General features: G+C 43.7%; 1 protein-coding gene across 1 annotated transcript; it reads right to left on the minus strand.

The window, feature by feature from the left end:
* Window positions 1-1,396: 1,396 nt before the first annotated feature.
* abcb11b (ATP-binding cassette, sub-family B (MDR/TAP), member 11b) lies at window positions 1,397-16,669 on the minus strand. The gene is made up of 28 exons (XM_079336191.1): window positions 15,848-16,669; window positions 15,683-15,701; window positions 14,943-14,972; window positions 14,804-14,855; window positions 14,397-14,704; window positions 14,234-14,321; window positions 13,771-13,904; window positions 13,505-13,676; window positions 13,078-13,202; window positions 12,823-12,997; window positions 12,613-12,726; window positions 12,383-12,493; window positions 12,177-12,302; window positions 10,841-11,044; window positions 10,569-10,739; window positions 9,856-10,057; window positions 9,692-9,761; window positions 9,097-9,217; window positions 8,741-8,908; window positions 8,200-8,304; window positions 7,751-7,912; window positions 7,439-7,642; window positions 6,659-6,900; window positions 5,621-5,777; window positions 5,046-5,243; window positions 3,985-4,191; window positions 2,987-3,133; window positions 1,397-2,550 (listed from the first exon to the last, which is right to left on the minus strand). Exons 1-28 carry the CDS (start codon window positions 15,924-15,926, stop codon window positions 2,350-2,352), a joined length of 4,092 nt encoding a protein of 1,363 aa, XP_079192317.1. The 5' UTR covers window positions 15,927-16,669; the 3' UTR covers window positions 1,397-2,349.
* Window positions 16,670-18,070: the final 1,401 nt, after the last annotated feature.

Raw genomic sequence — 18,070 nt, forward strand, 5'->3', positions numbered from 1 at the left:
ATTCAGCCCGGCTACGTCTGGGATATTTATTTCACTGTGTCGCCTCGTTTGTGTGCACATACCGAGATCTTACAGAGCACTCACAGGGCAGCTAGTTTGTCACACTCCCACCCAGCAGAGACACATCAGTCTGCCCGCGGCGCCTCTTTCCATCAATCAGAATCGCATTGACATTACGTGGCACAATGTCAAACAGCGTCCTCTCACTGAATGAATTGGCAAAGGAGAGCCTGCGAGATTAGATCGCGTCCGAGGAATGCTAATTCAACTGGAGTGTGAGTTTGGAGATGTTGTGATTAAAGACTCTATTTCCCAGAGGTCAGTGTGGTGTGATCGCATATTAGCACAAACTGATGGAGTGTCTGTGACATCCGAACTCTTCAAGGTGCGGCTGTCACGAGCAGCAGCATCAACACCCGTGAGCCCAAATGACAAATCAGGTGGCCGGGTCGGATTAAATAGACGTGTTCATTCAATTCATTCAGTCACCGACTTCTTAAGTCGCTGTGTTATGCTACGAAACGGCTTCGTGATTTGGTTTATGTAAGTGAAAAAGCAACAAGAGAGGCCGATTGAAGCTCTGTGCCATAAACGGCTTAGCCCTGAAATGCTGCCATCCAGCATTATCTTCACGTAGCAGGAAGCTCGCTCTGCATTATCCCCACATGTGCCTCAGTGAGAGCCTTTTAGAGCAGCAGGTGCTAATGCTGTTGAGCTGTGCAGCGCGTGTACTGAGTATGACTGACGGCACACATCAGTGTTACTACAAGCGTAGCATTTTGTTATTTTGAAAAAGTGACTGACAGCTAGACAAGTAAAGACCTCATGCACAGTTATACACCAGTGAATATGCATCTTTCAGTGTTTTTAATACATTTATTTTCATGTTTCTACAACCAGGCAGCATGTTTTGTTTTTTTTCTCACACGACATTTGTAATCCATCACAGTGTCCATTTTCAGTGCTCTTGTTTTTCCATTAAGTTATTTTGTCATTAAGTGGTAATGCAGCTGAAAGCTGGAGTCATTTAGAGGTGCAGCGACGGAGGCCCAAAACTGACAAAAGGCAGTCGAGGATATTTATAAGGAATGGAATAAAAACTATTTTTGAACTTCAAATGAGTAAAGCTATTACAGCAGCCCCCAAACTAATGTTTATTAATTTATTTATGTATTGTTTTATTTCGAACATGTGAAAACAACAACAAAATAATAAGAAAATAATGAACAATATATATATTTTTTAAATTTGACATGTCCAAAAAGGAGTAGTGAGAAGTATAAACTGCTAAAATAAAATGCTTACAAACTAAACAACCAAAAACTGGTTGAAGAGAGCGTAACCAGATAGCTATGAACAAAGGTGGATTTTTTGTTTGAATGACATAAACAAAAAACACTTTGAAAAGTTTTATTAAAACCTCACACAATGCATAAAAAATAAAAGTATACATAGAAAATTACAGTCATACATATTCAGGATTTGGGAAGGCGAAAACGATTAATGAAGCAAATCTATACACCAGTGACATCTTTTAAAGGAACAATCCTGTGTAATAAAAGTGTTACGAGGAATAGTTTGACAATCAAGAATGTTTCCATTAACGCAAACATTCAGCCGAGGAGGTCGATACCGCTCTCTTGTTTAGAGGCTGATTTAAAAGCCGGCATCAGTTCGTCTTCAGCTGCACACAGAAGCATCAAAATAATGCGCTAAGATAATTGTTTTATTTAAAATAATTTGGTTTCTCTTTAACCTCTTTCACAGCCCCATGTTTTCTGCATCTTTATGCTAAGCTAGCTAGCTTCATACTTTGCCTACAGCCATGAAGGCGTCGTCATTCTTCTTGTATAGCCATTGAGAAGGTAAAAAGGATTATTTCTAGAAATGTTGACCAGAGCTTAAAGAACATAATCCACTCAGTAAAAAAAAAAAAACAGAATTATCTTTATGTATAATTCACATCACTTCAATAATAAAGAGTCGATTTTCTATATTTACACCAAGACAGCACAGGCGAGCGGTAAGTCAAGTCTGTGGAGAATGAGCCTGTAAGTGCGCTGGACCTGCTGTGTATGAATAATAGTCAGGTTGAGTGATACCTCATGAATTACTGGTCTGCCTCTGTAGTCTGCACTAAACAAACATAATAAAAAATAAAATGAAAAATCCCCCCAAATTAGCGCGTGGCCTCGACTGTGACACCAAAATAAATACTGTAACTCTCCCGTAACATTACTCTGTACTTTAAAGTATGTTGTTCTTCCACCTCTGCTCTCTATCACAACTGCACTGATCCTTTGTTTCCCATGACTGCCTTCCTGATAGCCGGCTTATTTCCCTGAGCAGTTAGCTGATCGGCGCTCCCGTGGTAACCAGCTTGTAGTAAGCTCCCTTCAGGGCCATGAGCTGGTCGTGTGTTCCCTTCTCCATCAGGAAACCCCTGGACATGACGGCGATGATGTCCGAGTTCTGGATGGTGGAGAGTCGGTGGGCGATGACGATGCAGGTGCGACCCTCTCTGGCTTTGTCCAGGGCCTCTTGAACCGTCTGTTGCGGGGAGGAAAAAAAAAACCCCAACATAAAGCGCACACACACACACACATGCATACGTACACAGGCGGGATGCTTCATCAGTTCTCCCACGCGAGCCTCACAATTATAGCAATTTGACAATCACACGTTGATTACTATCATTAGAACGCTCCAGTGGATGAGCGCGGCGGAGGCCTCTCTGCTCCTCAGCGTGGCTCGCACATCTCAACTACAGACCAGATTCAGCTCTAAGAGGCTCTACTGGATGCCTGCAATGAACTGTGAGCTCTGCTGATAATAACAGACATGATGAATGATAATGACGTTAATGATAATAATAATTAACTGCCTGCTCGGGCTGAACTCCGCGCCCGGCGAATATCAAGCAGCTGCACGGTGGAGAAGATGTGGAGGGCGATGAGGACGCTGATCAGAGGGACGTGAGGCGTACCTTCTCGCTCTCCGTGTCCAGGGCGGAGGTGGCCTCGTCCAGGAGGAGGATCTTGGGGTCGCGTATGATCGCTCGGGCGATGGCGATGCGCTGCTTCTGGCCTCGGGACAGCTGAGAACCCTGGGCGCCGACGTTTGTGTCGTATTTCTGAGGCGGGGAGAAATGTGAGTCAGTGACAGAGCAGACATCAGCAACAGGCTTCCTTTAAAGCTTGAAACAAAAAAAGTTTGATAGCAACGGCGTTGAGAAGCAACTGAATCAAACTGATAATGAGATATTTTTCCCATCTCAGATTTGAGCTCAAACTTGTTTTCACTTCACTTCTTCTGTTTCAACGCTTTTATGGTGACTGCAGGTGCACACAGCCCTGGTGTCTGATGCCCTTATATGGACATTAGAGTGGTGTTAACCTTTCCTTATTATGAACAACCAGCGCAAGCTAGCTCAAAGGAACGAGGACAAAGTGTTGAAGACATTTGAAGAACAGATTTGTAAATCTTTGCCGCATATTGTAGAATGAGTCCTTGGTGTCCTTAGAAACAAAATGTCACAAGGACACATCTGTCTCCATCTGTCCTCACTTCAGACTCTTCCCTTAGCTCTTTATTTTAAAAGACTCCCCATTATTGCACCAAAAATTAGCACTACAACTTCTAGCCACTCTTGCTCAGTAAATTTAGATGAATTCACTATTTTATATCGACTAAATCAAAGCTGCCCTCTGACTGTTCATTCTGTTATTGTTGACTGACTGAGGACACCTAGTGGTGGGATAACACACGTGTGACGCTGCACACTCACTTGTTTAATGCACACCTGTTCCTGTGTGTGCGTATATGTGTGTGTGTGTGTGTGTTGTTCTGTTTATGATCTGAGCGTCTGTGTTTGCATGCTGCCTTTTTAACATTTGTTTATCCTCTCAGACTCGCATCGTGCTGCTTTTCCAACACAGGCACCTGATTTTTCCAAACACGCTGCACACGAAACACGCACAGTACCTCGGGTAGTGACATCACAAAGTCGTGGAGTTGGGCCTTCTTGGCGGCCGATATGACCTCATTAATGCCGATGTCCCGCATGTTGTCCCCGTACTTGATGTTGTCGGCGATGCTGCAGTCGAACAGGATGGGCTCCTGGGACACGATGCCGATCTTGGCGCGCAGGAAGGGCACGTTGACGCGAGTCGTGTCGTGGCCATCAATCAGCTGCGGGAAACAATTGATTTTCCCATTAGGAGAAAGCGATATCATAATCAAAGGCTGGAAATAAAATCCGCTTAATGAGCTATCATAACGCCATCTCTGCTGTAATTTCCTCCTGACCACGCAGAGGTGATTGTGTCCTTTTTTAAATCTCGGACGGAGAATCAGGACCAAACCACTTCCAACTCAATTAAGGCTGTTTGAATCTTGGCAGAGATCCTTTTTGGCTCAAAGACAAACCTCCATCCTGGACAGAGTGGCCCTTCTTTAAAAGAAAGCACAAAGTCAGCAGAACCGTCGGATTGATAAATGAACTGAGGTGATGTGAGAGTCAGAAATACTTCAATCAAAGAGCACACTGACGATCGGCTATTATTATTATTTGACTTTGACAAAGTACAGATTTTACTTTGTGCGATGACACTTGAGCTACAGCCGAGGCTCGTGGGAGTCCAAGTAGAAAGCCGACTATGAGGTAATCTCTAGAATGAGATGTCTGACATTTGGATAAAGGTCAGCGTCTGCTCTGACGGTGTAATGTTACCTGCTTGGACTGTCGGATCTCTCATTTGTTAGTGCTGAAGTAAGCGAAGAATTCACCAGATTCATGCAAAATTATTCCACCTGAAACAGTTGATATGTTGGGGTTTTTTTGGTGCTTTTTCTGAAACAAGTTGTAAACACCCTACTGACACATGCAGCATTTATCTATGAACACTGAGAGCATCAGATGCACGCTAGAAAGTCAAATCCTTCCTTTAGCTCTGTTTTTGGTCTCCACCACCCAACGCAAAACGAATCCTTCACCGTCCAGATTAGCACACTTTGAACTCAAAGTGCTCGTCGGTCTTACTCACCACTCTGCCCTGGTCCGGATCATAAAACCTCTCCAGCAGCTGCACGCTGGTGCTCTTCCCACAGCCGCTGCTGCCCACGAAGGCCAGCGTCTGGCCGGGCTTCACCGACACGTTCAGCCCGTTCAGGACCTGGATGTCTGGCCTGGTGGGGTACGTGAAATTACAGTCGATGAACTCGATGTTCCCCTGGAAGTTTTCCTGAAAACACAGCGAGGGGGGGAACAATAGTTTAATAAATCTGTGTTGTTGTTTGTTACAATGCCGTCTCCTTTCCATTCAGGCAGACGAGTCAAACAAGTAGCAGCTTTATTAAATGATGGCATGTCCATGAGAACATTCATGTATTTTTAAAAGCCTGGTATTTTACATGAAAGTATAGTCGGTCCTTGACATCTACCTCTCTGTTATGACTGATCTAAATTAAATGAGCAAAGCAATAAAGGAATAGCATATCAGAATTTTCATCTGGATTCCCCTCAGAATTTATAACGCAGGCAGAGCTCATTTTTTTTCTAACTCTGCGTGCACTACGGCTGCCGGGCACACAACACGTAGCCGAACATATGCTCTCATACCCATTTATCTCCCTTATCGCTGTAGACGCTGATCTGAGGCACACGGTCCAGCAGCTGGAAGAAGCGTGCAGCTGAGATCTTGGCTTTGGCGTAGTCGGGTGTGTAAGAGGAGGCTCTGCCCAAGGCCGTGCCGCTGGTGACGATGGCTGAGATCACCCTGCAAGAGAAACACATGTAATGTAATCAACTCAATCAATCCCTTTGTGCCTCCACTTGCAGCCTTTTTTTTTTTTTTTAATCCCAGGACAAGGATAATTTGACTGTTTGTCCATGTTTTTGATATTATTGATGCTCAGACTTTTAGCTGCAGGTGTGAACTTGTTTCCTCTCTGCAGTCATTTTCATAGTTCTTCAAATGATTCACACATACCACGATATTTACAAGAAAAGCATCAAAACGGTCAAAATTAACCGTCCTTGAGCTAATGCTAACCGAGTGTCCCCTGCTGTTCTTCTTTCAATGCATTCACCTTGTTAAAGTAAAACAACATGTCTGCCTTTACAGCCCTATTGACAGTAGAAAGTGTGAGAAGGCCTTGAGCTGCATGAGAGATGATAAAAGGTTTGCAAATCTAATTGGATTTTAATAACTTGAAAGGTTGCGCTCAGCCAGATTTGAAAAAGCAAAAAAAAAAAAAAAACATCTAAATTTAGACTGCAAGAAAGCCTTGTGGACTGGAGTTAAATTCAGAGTGAGCGGCAGTAAAGAGCGATGAAAAGCACAGAATGTGCCATATTAATGTGGGGCTCAATCTCCTCTGTTTTAAACGCAGTATGAGATGCTCACATGCAATAATCAGAGGGAAGGAAAATGAATCATTTTCCAAGGAGGTGCAGAAATGAATCTTTTAAAACAGGTTGTATTCTGGGAATGCAACATTTTTGTGTCAAAATTTGGCTCAACATTTCTTTGGGTTTAATACACTGCAAGGGGCTGAATGCCTACATTAACATCTGTTTAACTGTAAATGATGTACAATGGTTTATCAAATAAGATGCATCAATAACGGCTTTTGAGCTTCTCACCCCTCCTCTCACCTGAAAACCAAGCTGAAATGAAGCCCCTCCTGCCGCACCAGATAACCTCCGAACCTGTAGGAGGCGGAGTTTGTCAGGAAGACGACACACTGAGCGAAACCGTAGCACGCTCCGTACACGTTCGCCTTCTTCAGCGCCGCTCTGTACGGAGCCTCGAGCTGGGCTTCGAACTTTTCCACAAAATTCCTCTCCTTCCCCAGGCCGGCGATGGTGCGGATGTTGTTCAGCGCCTCGCCAGAAATCTGCAGAGGAAGTTGAAATTCAAACAGTGAAAAAACAAAACAAGCAAAAGCTGCTCCTAATCTTGCTGTTTTTCTTAAGTGTGGAGGAGAGTAAGTTAAAGATAAAGCATTTGCTCTGTTCTTATCTATATCCCATTTTAGGCTGCCGCAGTAAGCCAATTCCCCCCCAAAGGGATCATTAAACTTTCATCTAATCCACTCTATTTGGATGGGTGGGGTTTACTGCATAGGGATAATTAAGACAGCGTAAAGGAAGTTCACAGTAAATTGACTTTTAAATACTTTTTCTTTGATTTTAAACTTTCCTGCCATGGCTGGAGGTTTTTTTTTTTCTCCACTGTGTGCTTCAGTGCTGTAAGTGCATTTGAAGCATGGGAGGCCCCGGCGAGAATCGAGTCTGACCTTGTTAGCTGCCTTCCTATCTTGCCAAAGTATCAGAGCAGCTAATAAAATGCTACTGTGGCGAGAGCTGAGATGGGGCTGTGAAGCTTTTCTTCACTGATGAGGGGCTTGGAGCCTAAAACAGACACTGTCTGACCTGTCCTGCAGCCTCCATGGCGATCTTGTCCTCCTTGGCGAACCCTGTTAGCATCTTAGCCTGAAAGCCACCTGACAGAGCGATGAACGGCAGGAAGCACAGGATAAGCAGCGTTAGCTTCCAGCTGAAGTAGAAGGACATGATGACAGCCACGCCGATGTTGGTCAGAGAGTTGACGATCATGCCGATCTGCGAGCCGGTTGCCTTATGGGAAGAAAAGTAGGGATTAAAAAAAAAAAGATCTTGAAGCTGTGTCCTCTGTGGATTTTGAAAAGAAAAAAAAATCTCTTTAGACCAAGGCTGCGAACTTACTCCTTGAACTTGGGAGGCGTCGGTGGCCAGGCGCGTGGTCAGAGCTCCCGGGCTGTTCCTGTGGTCGTCAAACCAGCCAATCTCTTGGCCCAGCATGGCGTGGAAGCCGAGCCGCCGTAACCTGCGGGTGAGGAGCTCTCCAGACTTGGAGAAAGCATAACCCTGGAGACACACAGGATGTATCTTAATTTCATCCCAAACACCACAGCAGTGATCTTAAACATAATGTAATACAGAAATAACAGGAGAAAAAAACGTGTCTATCATCAGTTGGGGAGGGGAGAGGGGGGGGGGGCTCAGAGCCAATGGATGAATGATTTCACAGCAGCTCTGCGGGATATAGGACGCAGAGGAAAAGTGAAAGTTTCCCCTCACCTTGAACACAAGCAGGGGATGAAGAGCAAAAGCACTAAAGCAATCAGTCTTCCTAAAGCAGAGTGATACTCTACCTGCAGCATCTGAGTGAAGAAAGAGACCACGCCAACCATGACAAAGAACAGGCAGATACCATCAATCTCCTTCCTCTGAACCACAGGATCTGTTACTGAGAATGTCTGCAGGCACACAAACATGCCCATTTATACATACTGTATAGATGCATCAATACTCTATTGTTTAGGCCTGCACTGAAGACCATCGTTTTAAGAGTAAGATGGATTATTTAATTAGTTTAAAGCCCCAATATCTAAAAGATATAAATACAAAATATTATAAACAAGCAAGATTGTGTAACTAGAAATGGTGTTAATGATCCATACTGGCAGATATGTATTCATTGTGAAGGCCTGGGAACACCAGTGTTTAAGCACATCACTAAGACTGCAGGTCGAAGTCGATCTGTCTCCGCTACAGTTAAGTCTAAAACAGGGGGGAGCTTATGAAAAAAAGAAAGAAAAAAAGGCAAAACGCTGGTGTTTGAATTCTATGCATTCATTTCTGGCTTCAGTTTGTTTTGTGTGTTTCAGAAAAATCCGTTCACAACTTCCTCACCGCCAAGATCTGACTGAACAACAGCGAGTAGACGGGGTTGACGCCTCCATTGACGGCCGCCCCTAAGGATCCGAAGAGCATGTAGGGCCACTCAGGTATGTTGTACTTCAGGATCCTGGCAACCGGAGCTGGCTCTACAAGTTCCTCCTCCTCCTCCTCTAAGGCACTCTTAAAAAAAAATAAAAAAATAAAAATTCAAAAACACATCACGTCACGCAAGGAAAAACTCGTGGTGACCTGCTTCAACCGCCCATACATGAAAGATGAAATGCTGCTGCACACACACACACACACACACACACACACACACACACACACACACACACACACACACACACACACACACACACACACACCTTGGATTTGTCTGCCTGGGACATGGAGTAGGCACGGGGGCCCAGCTCTCCAGCAATACCAACAGAGGCTTCTGGGATCAGATTTGAGAGTTGAGATCGGGACCTTTGACGGATTGAAGCTCTGTAAAGGAAAAAAAAAAAAGAAACGTTTTTCTGGTTAGATTGAGGATTTATTTATTTATTTATTTATGTTTGGGAAATGCTATTATCTCTTCCTGCACATGAATATATTGCGTCCACTCGACTGTGTTGACACTTCCTCTGCTCTTCTTCTTCTTTTTCTTCTTCTTCCTCTAATTACTGGCTGCTTGTTCATGGTGCACATAGAGGAGCTCAAGCCTCCTCTGCTGTGGACTCATCTGTAAGTGCTTCTAGACGATAGTGTCAGCTAAACATTCTTTTCAATGTAAAAGGGTAATTAGGTAAATGATTGTTCCAGTTTTTGCAGTGACGCTGCTCAATTTCAGCCTAAAATTGACGACAGTAATAATCCTGTTTAGATGCACAGTCAGGACCAAGTAAATGGATATTATACAAGTAAGCAAATGAGAAAGTGATAAAGGGCAGGAGGGGGTTGAGTGTGTTTATGTAATACCTCAAACTGGCACGGTAACTGCCTGCTCTGGATAGATTCAGCTTCTCTGACTCTTCCTCCTTGTTAGCCACTGATGGAAGAGATCCAAGAAAAGGCTTAGGTGGTTCGAGTGCATTAATGCTGGTAGATCATGCAGATGTTGTCTCGCACATCTGGAAACCTACTCTGCCGAGCCTTCTCGTTCAGAGCCTTGTCGCCTTGGCTCTGCAGCGTGACCAGAGTGAAGTAGACCCCCTTCCTCTCCAGCAGCTCGTTGTGCTTGCCCCGCTCCACGGCGCGGCCGTGCTCGAAGCCCACGATCACGTCGGCGTTTTTTATGGTGGACAGACGATGAGCGATGGAGATGGTGGTGCGACCCAGACGGACCTACGACAAAATCACACTTAAGGTGGTACACCTTTCCCAAGCGGGACCTGATGAAATGTAATATCTTAATAAATTACTAATTTATAGGATTTAATTGACTTAAAAAAAACTCTACTATGAAGACCTCAATCACCCAAAAATGAATATCCAATAAATTAAAATAGATTTGTTATAATGTATGTGCTCTGTATTAATCACTCAGCATTATTTGCTTTAGCCTTGACCTTCAAGTTAGGATCATTCAGTAGATGTAGTTTGAGTTCACATTTGTCTCTCTTTGTTGGCGTTTCTTTCTTCTCTGAGATTAGTCTGAGGTTTTGCTCTCTTGGGTAAAAAAAAAAAAGGGAAATTGCTGCAAATTGCTTTCTTCATGTGGTAAAAAAAGGCTTCAGGGTTTTTTTTTTTCTTCGTCTCAGCTCTTTGCCTCCAGGCGTCACATTTAAACCACAAACATTCCAAACCTGGGATGAAAAAAAGCAGCTATTTCAGCTCACAGACCGGTTTCACTCACTTTATCTAAAGCTTCTTGCACTACAGCCTCGCTCTCGTTGTCGAGGGCAGAGGTCGCCATGTCCAGCAGCAGGATACGAGGATTCCTGACAAGCGCCCGAGCGATGGCGATACGCTGCTTCTGCCCTCCGCTCATCTGACCTCCGCCCTCCCCCACCAAGGTGTCGAATTTCTGCAGGATTTAAAAAATGATCAAAAATGCTTCTTTCGCCTATTCATGAAAACCACTTAGAATTGCCATCCACTGAAAGTGGACGTCCTCCATGTTTTCACCTGCGGCAGGTCCATGATGAAGTTGTAGGCGTTGGCCTCCTTCGCAGCAGCGATGATGTCCTCCATGGAGACGCCAGGTCGCCCGTAGCGAATATTCTCCGCGATGGTGGTGGCGAACAGCACCGGCTCCTGCTCCACTATGCCGATCAGCGAGCGCAGCCATTGGATGTTCAGCCCTCGGATGTCATGACCATCCAGGGTCACCTGAGATGGAGGGCACAGAGAGCAGCTTTGAATTGATGGATGATGCTATTAAAGCGCCCTGCTGCTTTTATATTATTACCTGTAACAACGCTACTTTCAAATGGGAAGGCTGATAGCCTCGTGTGTAACCTTTAGAGAATATTTCCTGCTCTTGAAGCTGAAAGCAGTGAGAAACGAAGGGGTGCAAAAAGCTGTAATTCCAGTAAAAAGAGATAAATGAGGCTGTTAGGACCCATTGCCTGAATAATGAAAAAGATTATCATGTGCTTCTCTGACCCTTAGGGGATGGTTATTTTTAAAAAGCCTAGAATGATGTTTAAAAAGGAAGGAGGTGGCAGATACGGAGAGTCTGAGAGGAACTCAAAGATCTCAGGAGTTAAGAGAAAAGACATCAAAGAAAGAAGTGCACGGAATATATTGGAATCAATCCATGTCAGTGTGCGGAGCTGAACTAAATGATAATGAACTCCCACAACCGCACTGACCCTTTCACACACACACAAGCACTTTAAATGTAGATCCGTGCAAGGCCACTTATCGGCTATTTCACACAGACGAACACCGTGGGCGTTCCTTCGGGAGCATCTTGGGGTTCGAGGAAGCGCCGTCGTGTCGACAGGCAGTGCTGGTAAACAAACCGCTGACCCTGTCTGACACCTACTCTACCATTAAAAGGAAAAACACATAAAACTTAGACCATGAGAAAGAAGCTGAGGAAGAGTAACTGTGGTATGGCCTGTGGAAAGTTTCAGGTACGTCAAGATTTTAACCCAAAAAAGAAGTTAACCACTGAGACCTAAACTACTTGTTGTCCATGATAAAAATGTTCATTTCTGGTGTAAAAATCTTAACAGGGGACATAATGGAGATTTGTTTGGTTCTAAGAGTCAGCCTCAAGTGGACACTTAGGGAACTACAGGAGTTTTGCTCTTGCACGTTGGTTTAATTTTTCAACACCAGAGGTTGTTGTTCAGACTGAAATCATGGTTAGTTCATGTTGGTGACATCAAACCTACTGAAACGGTGTGTTTTAATGCCCGATAAATAAAAAAAAATCCCTGTGTGCAAGGCTCAACTGTTGCTTTCAGGTTAAACTGATTTGTGATCTGATCGTCAGAGCTGTCAAACGTACCATTCCCTCTTTAGGGTCGTAGAAGCGTTGGATGAGCTGAACAGCAGTACTCTTTCCAGCTCCACTCGGACCCACAAAGGCCGTGGTCTCTCCTGACTTCACTGCAACACTGAGCTGGTCCAGGATCTGAGGAGAAGTCACATGACTTTTTTCGGAAAAGGTAAACTTCAGATAGATTGGATATCACATGATGAGCTCATTAGTACCTTGACTTCAGGTCTGGAAGGGTAGTAGAAGCTCACATTGTGGAACTCAATATCTCCTTTGACCCTGTCGAGCTTATATCCCGCCTCAGATAAACAATCAATCTCCGGCTCCTAAAAGTGATGCATTTGAAAAATGAGACTTGTCAGTGTGAGGTAATGGCTTCCTGTGATGATGCATCGCCTTGTAAGGATCAGAAACTTGAAAAATGACAAACATGAAGCATTCTCACTCTTTCAATAGTCTCAAAGATGATGGTAGCGGCTCCTCGGCCTGCAGCGAACGCCTCCAGACAAGGGGAGGCCTGACCTAAATTCATAGCTGCTATCAGGACGCCGAAAAACACCTGCGACGAAAAGGTGAGTTTATTACTCTGTTACCAAAACCATGTCCATCTGTGAATTCATGACAGCACATCTTGTCATAGTGGTGATTGTGATACCTGCAGAAGAGTTCCTGGTGTGTACTCTTCAGTGTCCACCACCAGACCGGAGCCGTACCAGAAAGCCAGACCATAGCACAGAAAGATGATCAACCACATATAACCAGTGAAAAAGCCCATAATCAGACCCTTCCTGATGCCCCAGCGCTGTGCAGAAATCAAGTTCCTGTCATACCTGCAAATACAAAGTAATGGAATTCATCTCAGCTGTCTTGGTACGAGAAAGAGTGCCGCTATCAGAAGCGCACATTTTACCTCTGCACTTCTTTTAACTCTCCACCAAAAGCAGACACAGTCCTGATGGAGGAGAGAACCTCGTCAGCTACGGCTCCAGCTTTGGCGTACGCCTGCAGCTCCAACCCTGTTAGCTTAGCCACGAACTATGAAAAGAACAGAGGGAAGCAAAGATGACGGAGAGGGGAAGATCAGTCAGCTAAGATTAAGGTGGTCCATGTAGGGTCAAGTCGAGCGACGGGTTAAGTCGAGGGAAGAGAAAAAAAATGGGGGATGGGGTCAAAGTAGATTATGATAATTTAAACGTGTGGGTTGCTCTTGAATAAGGTAAAAATGTCAATTCGAGTCAGAGCGTCAGGTCAACGAGATGGGTCAAGAACATGTCAGTGTCAATTCAAGTCAAGTCGAGAGCAATCAACAAGTCAAGAGGAATCGATTCAAGTCTCACCAGAGCCATGAGACCGGCTCCAATGCCGATCAGTGGACTTGCTGCCACAATGACGAGCGTCAGCTTCCATCCTTTCACAAATCCAATGCAGAAACCGCACACAAAGGTGGTGAAACGCTGCAGGAAAATGGAGACTTGATCGGCGATGGCGTCATTGATCTTGTTGATGTCACTGTAACACAGACACGACCGCTTGAACGTCCATGCATATATATCGAACCAAACGACTCGGGCAGGTGGAAACGACGTCGTCTTTGTCCACTCACTCTGACATGCGAGTGTTGAGCTCTCCGACTGAGGTGCAGTCGAACCAGCCGATCTCCATCCTCATCACTTTACTGAAGTACATCCTCCTGATGAGCTGGATCTGCTTGGCAGCCGCTGTCACCCACAGGGAGATCTGTGAAATTTAAATTGGAGGTTAAAACTCAAATGAGCTTTTTCTTAGAAATAAATATAAGACTTAAAGGGACAGTACACATTTCTGGCGGATTTAAGACAAGCTAAGAAAAGGACCCTGGTGATGTCTTAGTGATGTCACAGGGGTCTAAATTAGAAACGGATGTGTCCTTGAATAAGGATATGAGCCTAAAGAGTCTTTAAGTACAGAAATTCTGCATTTCATCACAGTAACCTTATTGGCTTAATTTTTTAGGAAGGTGCAACAATGACACAGGCTGATGTCATTTTAGATGAACGGCTTTGTATGAACAAAAACAAAAAAAAAACCTGGAAGTATCCCAGCAAGAACACAGCTGCTCCAATTCCAACATAATAGAAGGCGAACTGGGTCATTTCATATTCAATGTCGAGAATCCTAAAAGAAAACACAAAGACAGTAAGAAGACAGCCCAACAGGGATCAACCTCGCGTGTTCTCACTGCTCACTTACCCACACGCCCTGGGCTTTAGAGGCACAAGCATCTCCCATGTTGCGTTGTTCATGAGGCCCCAGCCCGACTGGTTCTGCGACGGCGTCTGGTCCAACACTTCAGTGTAGTTCCTCTTCCACTGGATCGTGTTGTTCACGCACTCCTTCCTGTCGTCCCTCAGCTCGTTCAGCTCGATGTCGTACTCGATGAAGGTGTCGGTGAGCAGGCCGAACACCAGCAGCATGAGCGGCTGGGCAGAGCCGTGCAGGATGGCACACACGCTGCCGAACACCATCTTGAGCACGTCCTTACAAGTGGCAAAGCGGAACTGGACGGAGGTAAAGCACAAAGATCACACTTGTTAGAGGAGCTAAGAACACAATGTTGTATAGCAAAAAAACAGAACAATAATGCAGGAGTTCTTTACCAGTTGAAAGAAGCCGACTCTGATTGCTGGTAGCTCAGCATTTCCTTTCCCTCTGTTTACAAAAAAAAGACGGGTCAGTCTATGTTTCAGGTGATCATTGGAAAGACTTCCACAGATAATGTTTTTATCTTCTGCTTACTTCTCGTCCTCCTTGGAAGCTGTCGTTGTCCTGCACGGGAGGAAACAGAACACAAGCTGAACACACCCTCTCTATGAGCCCAACAAATAAGGTTGAAAAACACACCATTTAAATTTTTTTTTTGTTAAAGTGACATTATTTATATGACAAAGTCCTAAATATGCTGCACAATGAAATACAAATAAACACGACCAAGCACAGAAAGCTCAACAAAACACAGGAACAGATAAAGCAACTAAAACCCAAATACAGACACAAAACTGAACCTTTTTTTTTTTTTTTGCATGTTTTTGGCTGTTGACCTTCAAGGGCCACCGTAGGTTATGGTTGAACTTGAAGCATGAACTCAAAGGACCGAGATCATTTGTTTTCTAGTGACTGATGTGAATTCCTGGAACTCTGACAAAGGGGAGGCTGCGGTGGCTCAGTTGGTATAGTTGGTGTCTCTTAACCCGAAGGTCAAGGGTTCGATCTCCAGCTCCTGCAGCTATGTGTCCTTGGGCATGACACCAAACCCAGAATTGCTCCTTTAAAAAATCAGGGAGTCATCTTTTCCTCTTGGGCTGTATTTTAATTTAAAAAGAAATGTTGACTATTACGAGTGGCTGCATTAAACATTAAAAACCCTAAAGTATTAAGCAAACAGCCTACACCTACACCTCAGGATAAAAACGTCCCAATCTAACAGGCCTTTTTTTAATGGAACCTGTGATTTATACAAGAACGGATTCTGTACTCACATATAGGAGCCTGCTGGTTCTGCAACACAAGAAAAAAAAATAGAGATTCAATTTCTTTGATTCTTATCTGTGGCTGATGATTCAGTAAAATTAAATGACATTACAACCTCTGGATGAGCTATTTCTTCCCAAAGTGTATCTGTAAATAAAGCGTTTGGACCTTACCTTCATCTGAAAACTCATAGCTGTGGTTTTCCTGTCCCAGCTTTTTAATGCTCTGCAGCCTCACTGATCCACTCGGCATGTCGGCTCATCTGGGAGAGGCAACAAACAAGCCGTTTTTTAAGACGTCCAAATGCAGAATCATTTGTTTATAGCGATCATTTTTAAGTTCGGATTTCACCTGAGAATGCGTTTATTATTTTTAGCAGATGTCAACATTCGAGGAGCTGTAGAAATCTTTTGAAGTGGCTGAAGTTAGAACAAAGCCCGTTAAGCTTAAAAAAAAAGAGACTTACCTACTCGTGTTTCTTTTTGGGATTAATCGTGTTATTCTTGACTGAAGTAAATCCTGGGCACGAACAAACGGAGGGACGTTAAACGAAAGCAGCAGACACAGCAGTGTCTTGACATGCAGTTGTAGCTCTTGCAGCTCGTCACTCAGGTGTACCAGCACACACTGTGTACCTTGGCAGTGATTCACGTGCTCTTATTGAACGGAATTTGGCGTGGTTGGAACTTGGGGTCAGAGTGTTTTGTTTTAAGGGTAAGTGTCCTGTCGGTTTCATGCTGCTGAGAAGGCCAGTGACCTCGCCGGGCAAACATTTCTCTAGCGGAGGCCCTTCTCTGTTTCTGAACGTGACTGCAGTGTTCACACTATAGGCAGCTTTTTATGAGCATTATGCAACATGTTTCTAATGATTGGAGTTTAATGTTTCTCTACAGACTTAACTAAGGCCTGTAGTAGGCTCAAGACACCAACATATGGTCCAGTTGTTTTTATAGTGTGGACACTAAAAAAATCCCCAAAACAGACTATTTTTTAACTTTTTCTTGTAAGCGAGGCAGCTAAAGCTAATAAACCTTAAGCTGCATTAACCAATATTTAAAAAATAAAGAAACAGTGTTCAGACTGTGGAAAGGGCTTACTTCTCTCAGTCCTTGTCATATGAGTTGAAGGGATTAATCGGATTTAAGGAAACAGAAGCTTTAGTTAGAGTTTCCAAAGACTAAGAACAATGTTTTTTTTTTTTTTTACCTCTTTGAGTGCACAAACATGTTTTATTGCATTACAGATGAAATCCAGGCCAAACATGGCACGACAAAGACAGTGACAGTTTAAAGTATGTTTATGGATTGAAGTTATATTTGTATTGTTCTGACTAGTATACGGACATGCTATATTAAAGCTCTTTTAAAAGACTTAACAGGCCGTTTAAAATGTGAAAAAAAAAGGTTGTTTTGGCACCTGCAGCCAACGTTTAATTTGACCGCTACAAAGCAGCCTATGAAGTAGCTTTAAGCAGTTCAAACTCTTTGCTTGTCCAGTATGGATAGCACTGTTATCTCCTGCTAGCAAACACTAGCTACTATTTATGGGGGAAAAAAAGAAGAAAAAAAAAGACATTACTGACTGACTTTCTGACTTTTTTGCCATTGTTATATTAAGTGTGCCCACGGTAACCACACTGTTCATCTGAAATGTCAGAGCACTTTAAAGCTCTACTTTTTGTATTCCTGATAACTTTGCGGAGGTAAGTGTGTTGACATTATCGCTCTCTGTCCGAGAGTTTATTGCCCTCCGAGCTCAACTTCCTGCTCATCTCTATGTTGTACAGACTTCTTTCCTTTTATGCTTCCTTGAATGCCACAGCTATGAGTGCATTTTTCATAGAGCTGATTTCAGTTAAAGCACGCAAAAAGGCAAACCTCGTGATAAATTACAATGCCAGAAGACATAAACAGAAGTGACATTCTGTTTATTCCCTCATTTGAGAAAACATTTCTGAACACTGAAAGAATTCAACTGGAAATATTGAGTCAGATAAGCAGCTCTCACAGTTCTGTCCCACAGCACAACGTCATTAGTATCTAAACTTTGAAGGTACACATTTCTATGGAAGGGTAAAAGACAAGTCATGCCATCAAACACTGAATCTAATTTCTTAATAGTTCACATTCTCTGACGCTTCTGGAGGTTTGAACAAAACAAGCCTGCAGTCTTTATTTGAAATCTGCTTGTAACTGGTGGTTTTTTTGGGGGGTTTTTTTGCCAGCAGGATTATACATAAACACAAGTGACCACTCAGGATGAACAGTCGGTCATTCACCGCTGCATTCAAGTGCAGTCAGGAATCGACAGAGAGGGAGAGAATGAACACACATTTTTCAAAGGATAAGGACGTTATAATTGATTTTAAAAAAAGAAAAAAAGGTGATTTTCAAACA

The sequence above is a fragment of the Symphodus melops genome, assembly GCF_947650265.1.
Source record: "Symphodus melops genome assembly, chromosome: 23".
NCBI lineage: Eukaryota > Metazoa > Chordata > Actinopteri > Labriformes > Labridae > Symphodus > Symphodus melops.

Excerpts from the sequence above, each read along its gene's own strand:
- abcb11b (XM_079336191.1), bottom strand. The coding sequence starts at position 15,926 with ATGCCGAGTGGATCAGTGAGGCTGCAGAGCATTAAAAAGCTGGGACAG. Across the intron at positions 13,905-14,233 it reads TCTTGCTGGGATACTTCCAG|ATCTCCCTGTGGGTGACAGC; the intron begins GTTTTTTTTTTG and ends TAAATTTCACAG. Across the intron at positions 8,909-9,096 it reads CCCAGGCAGACAAATCCAAG|AGTGCCTTAGAGGAGGAGGA; the intron begins GTGTGTGTGTGT and ends TTTTTTTTTAAG.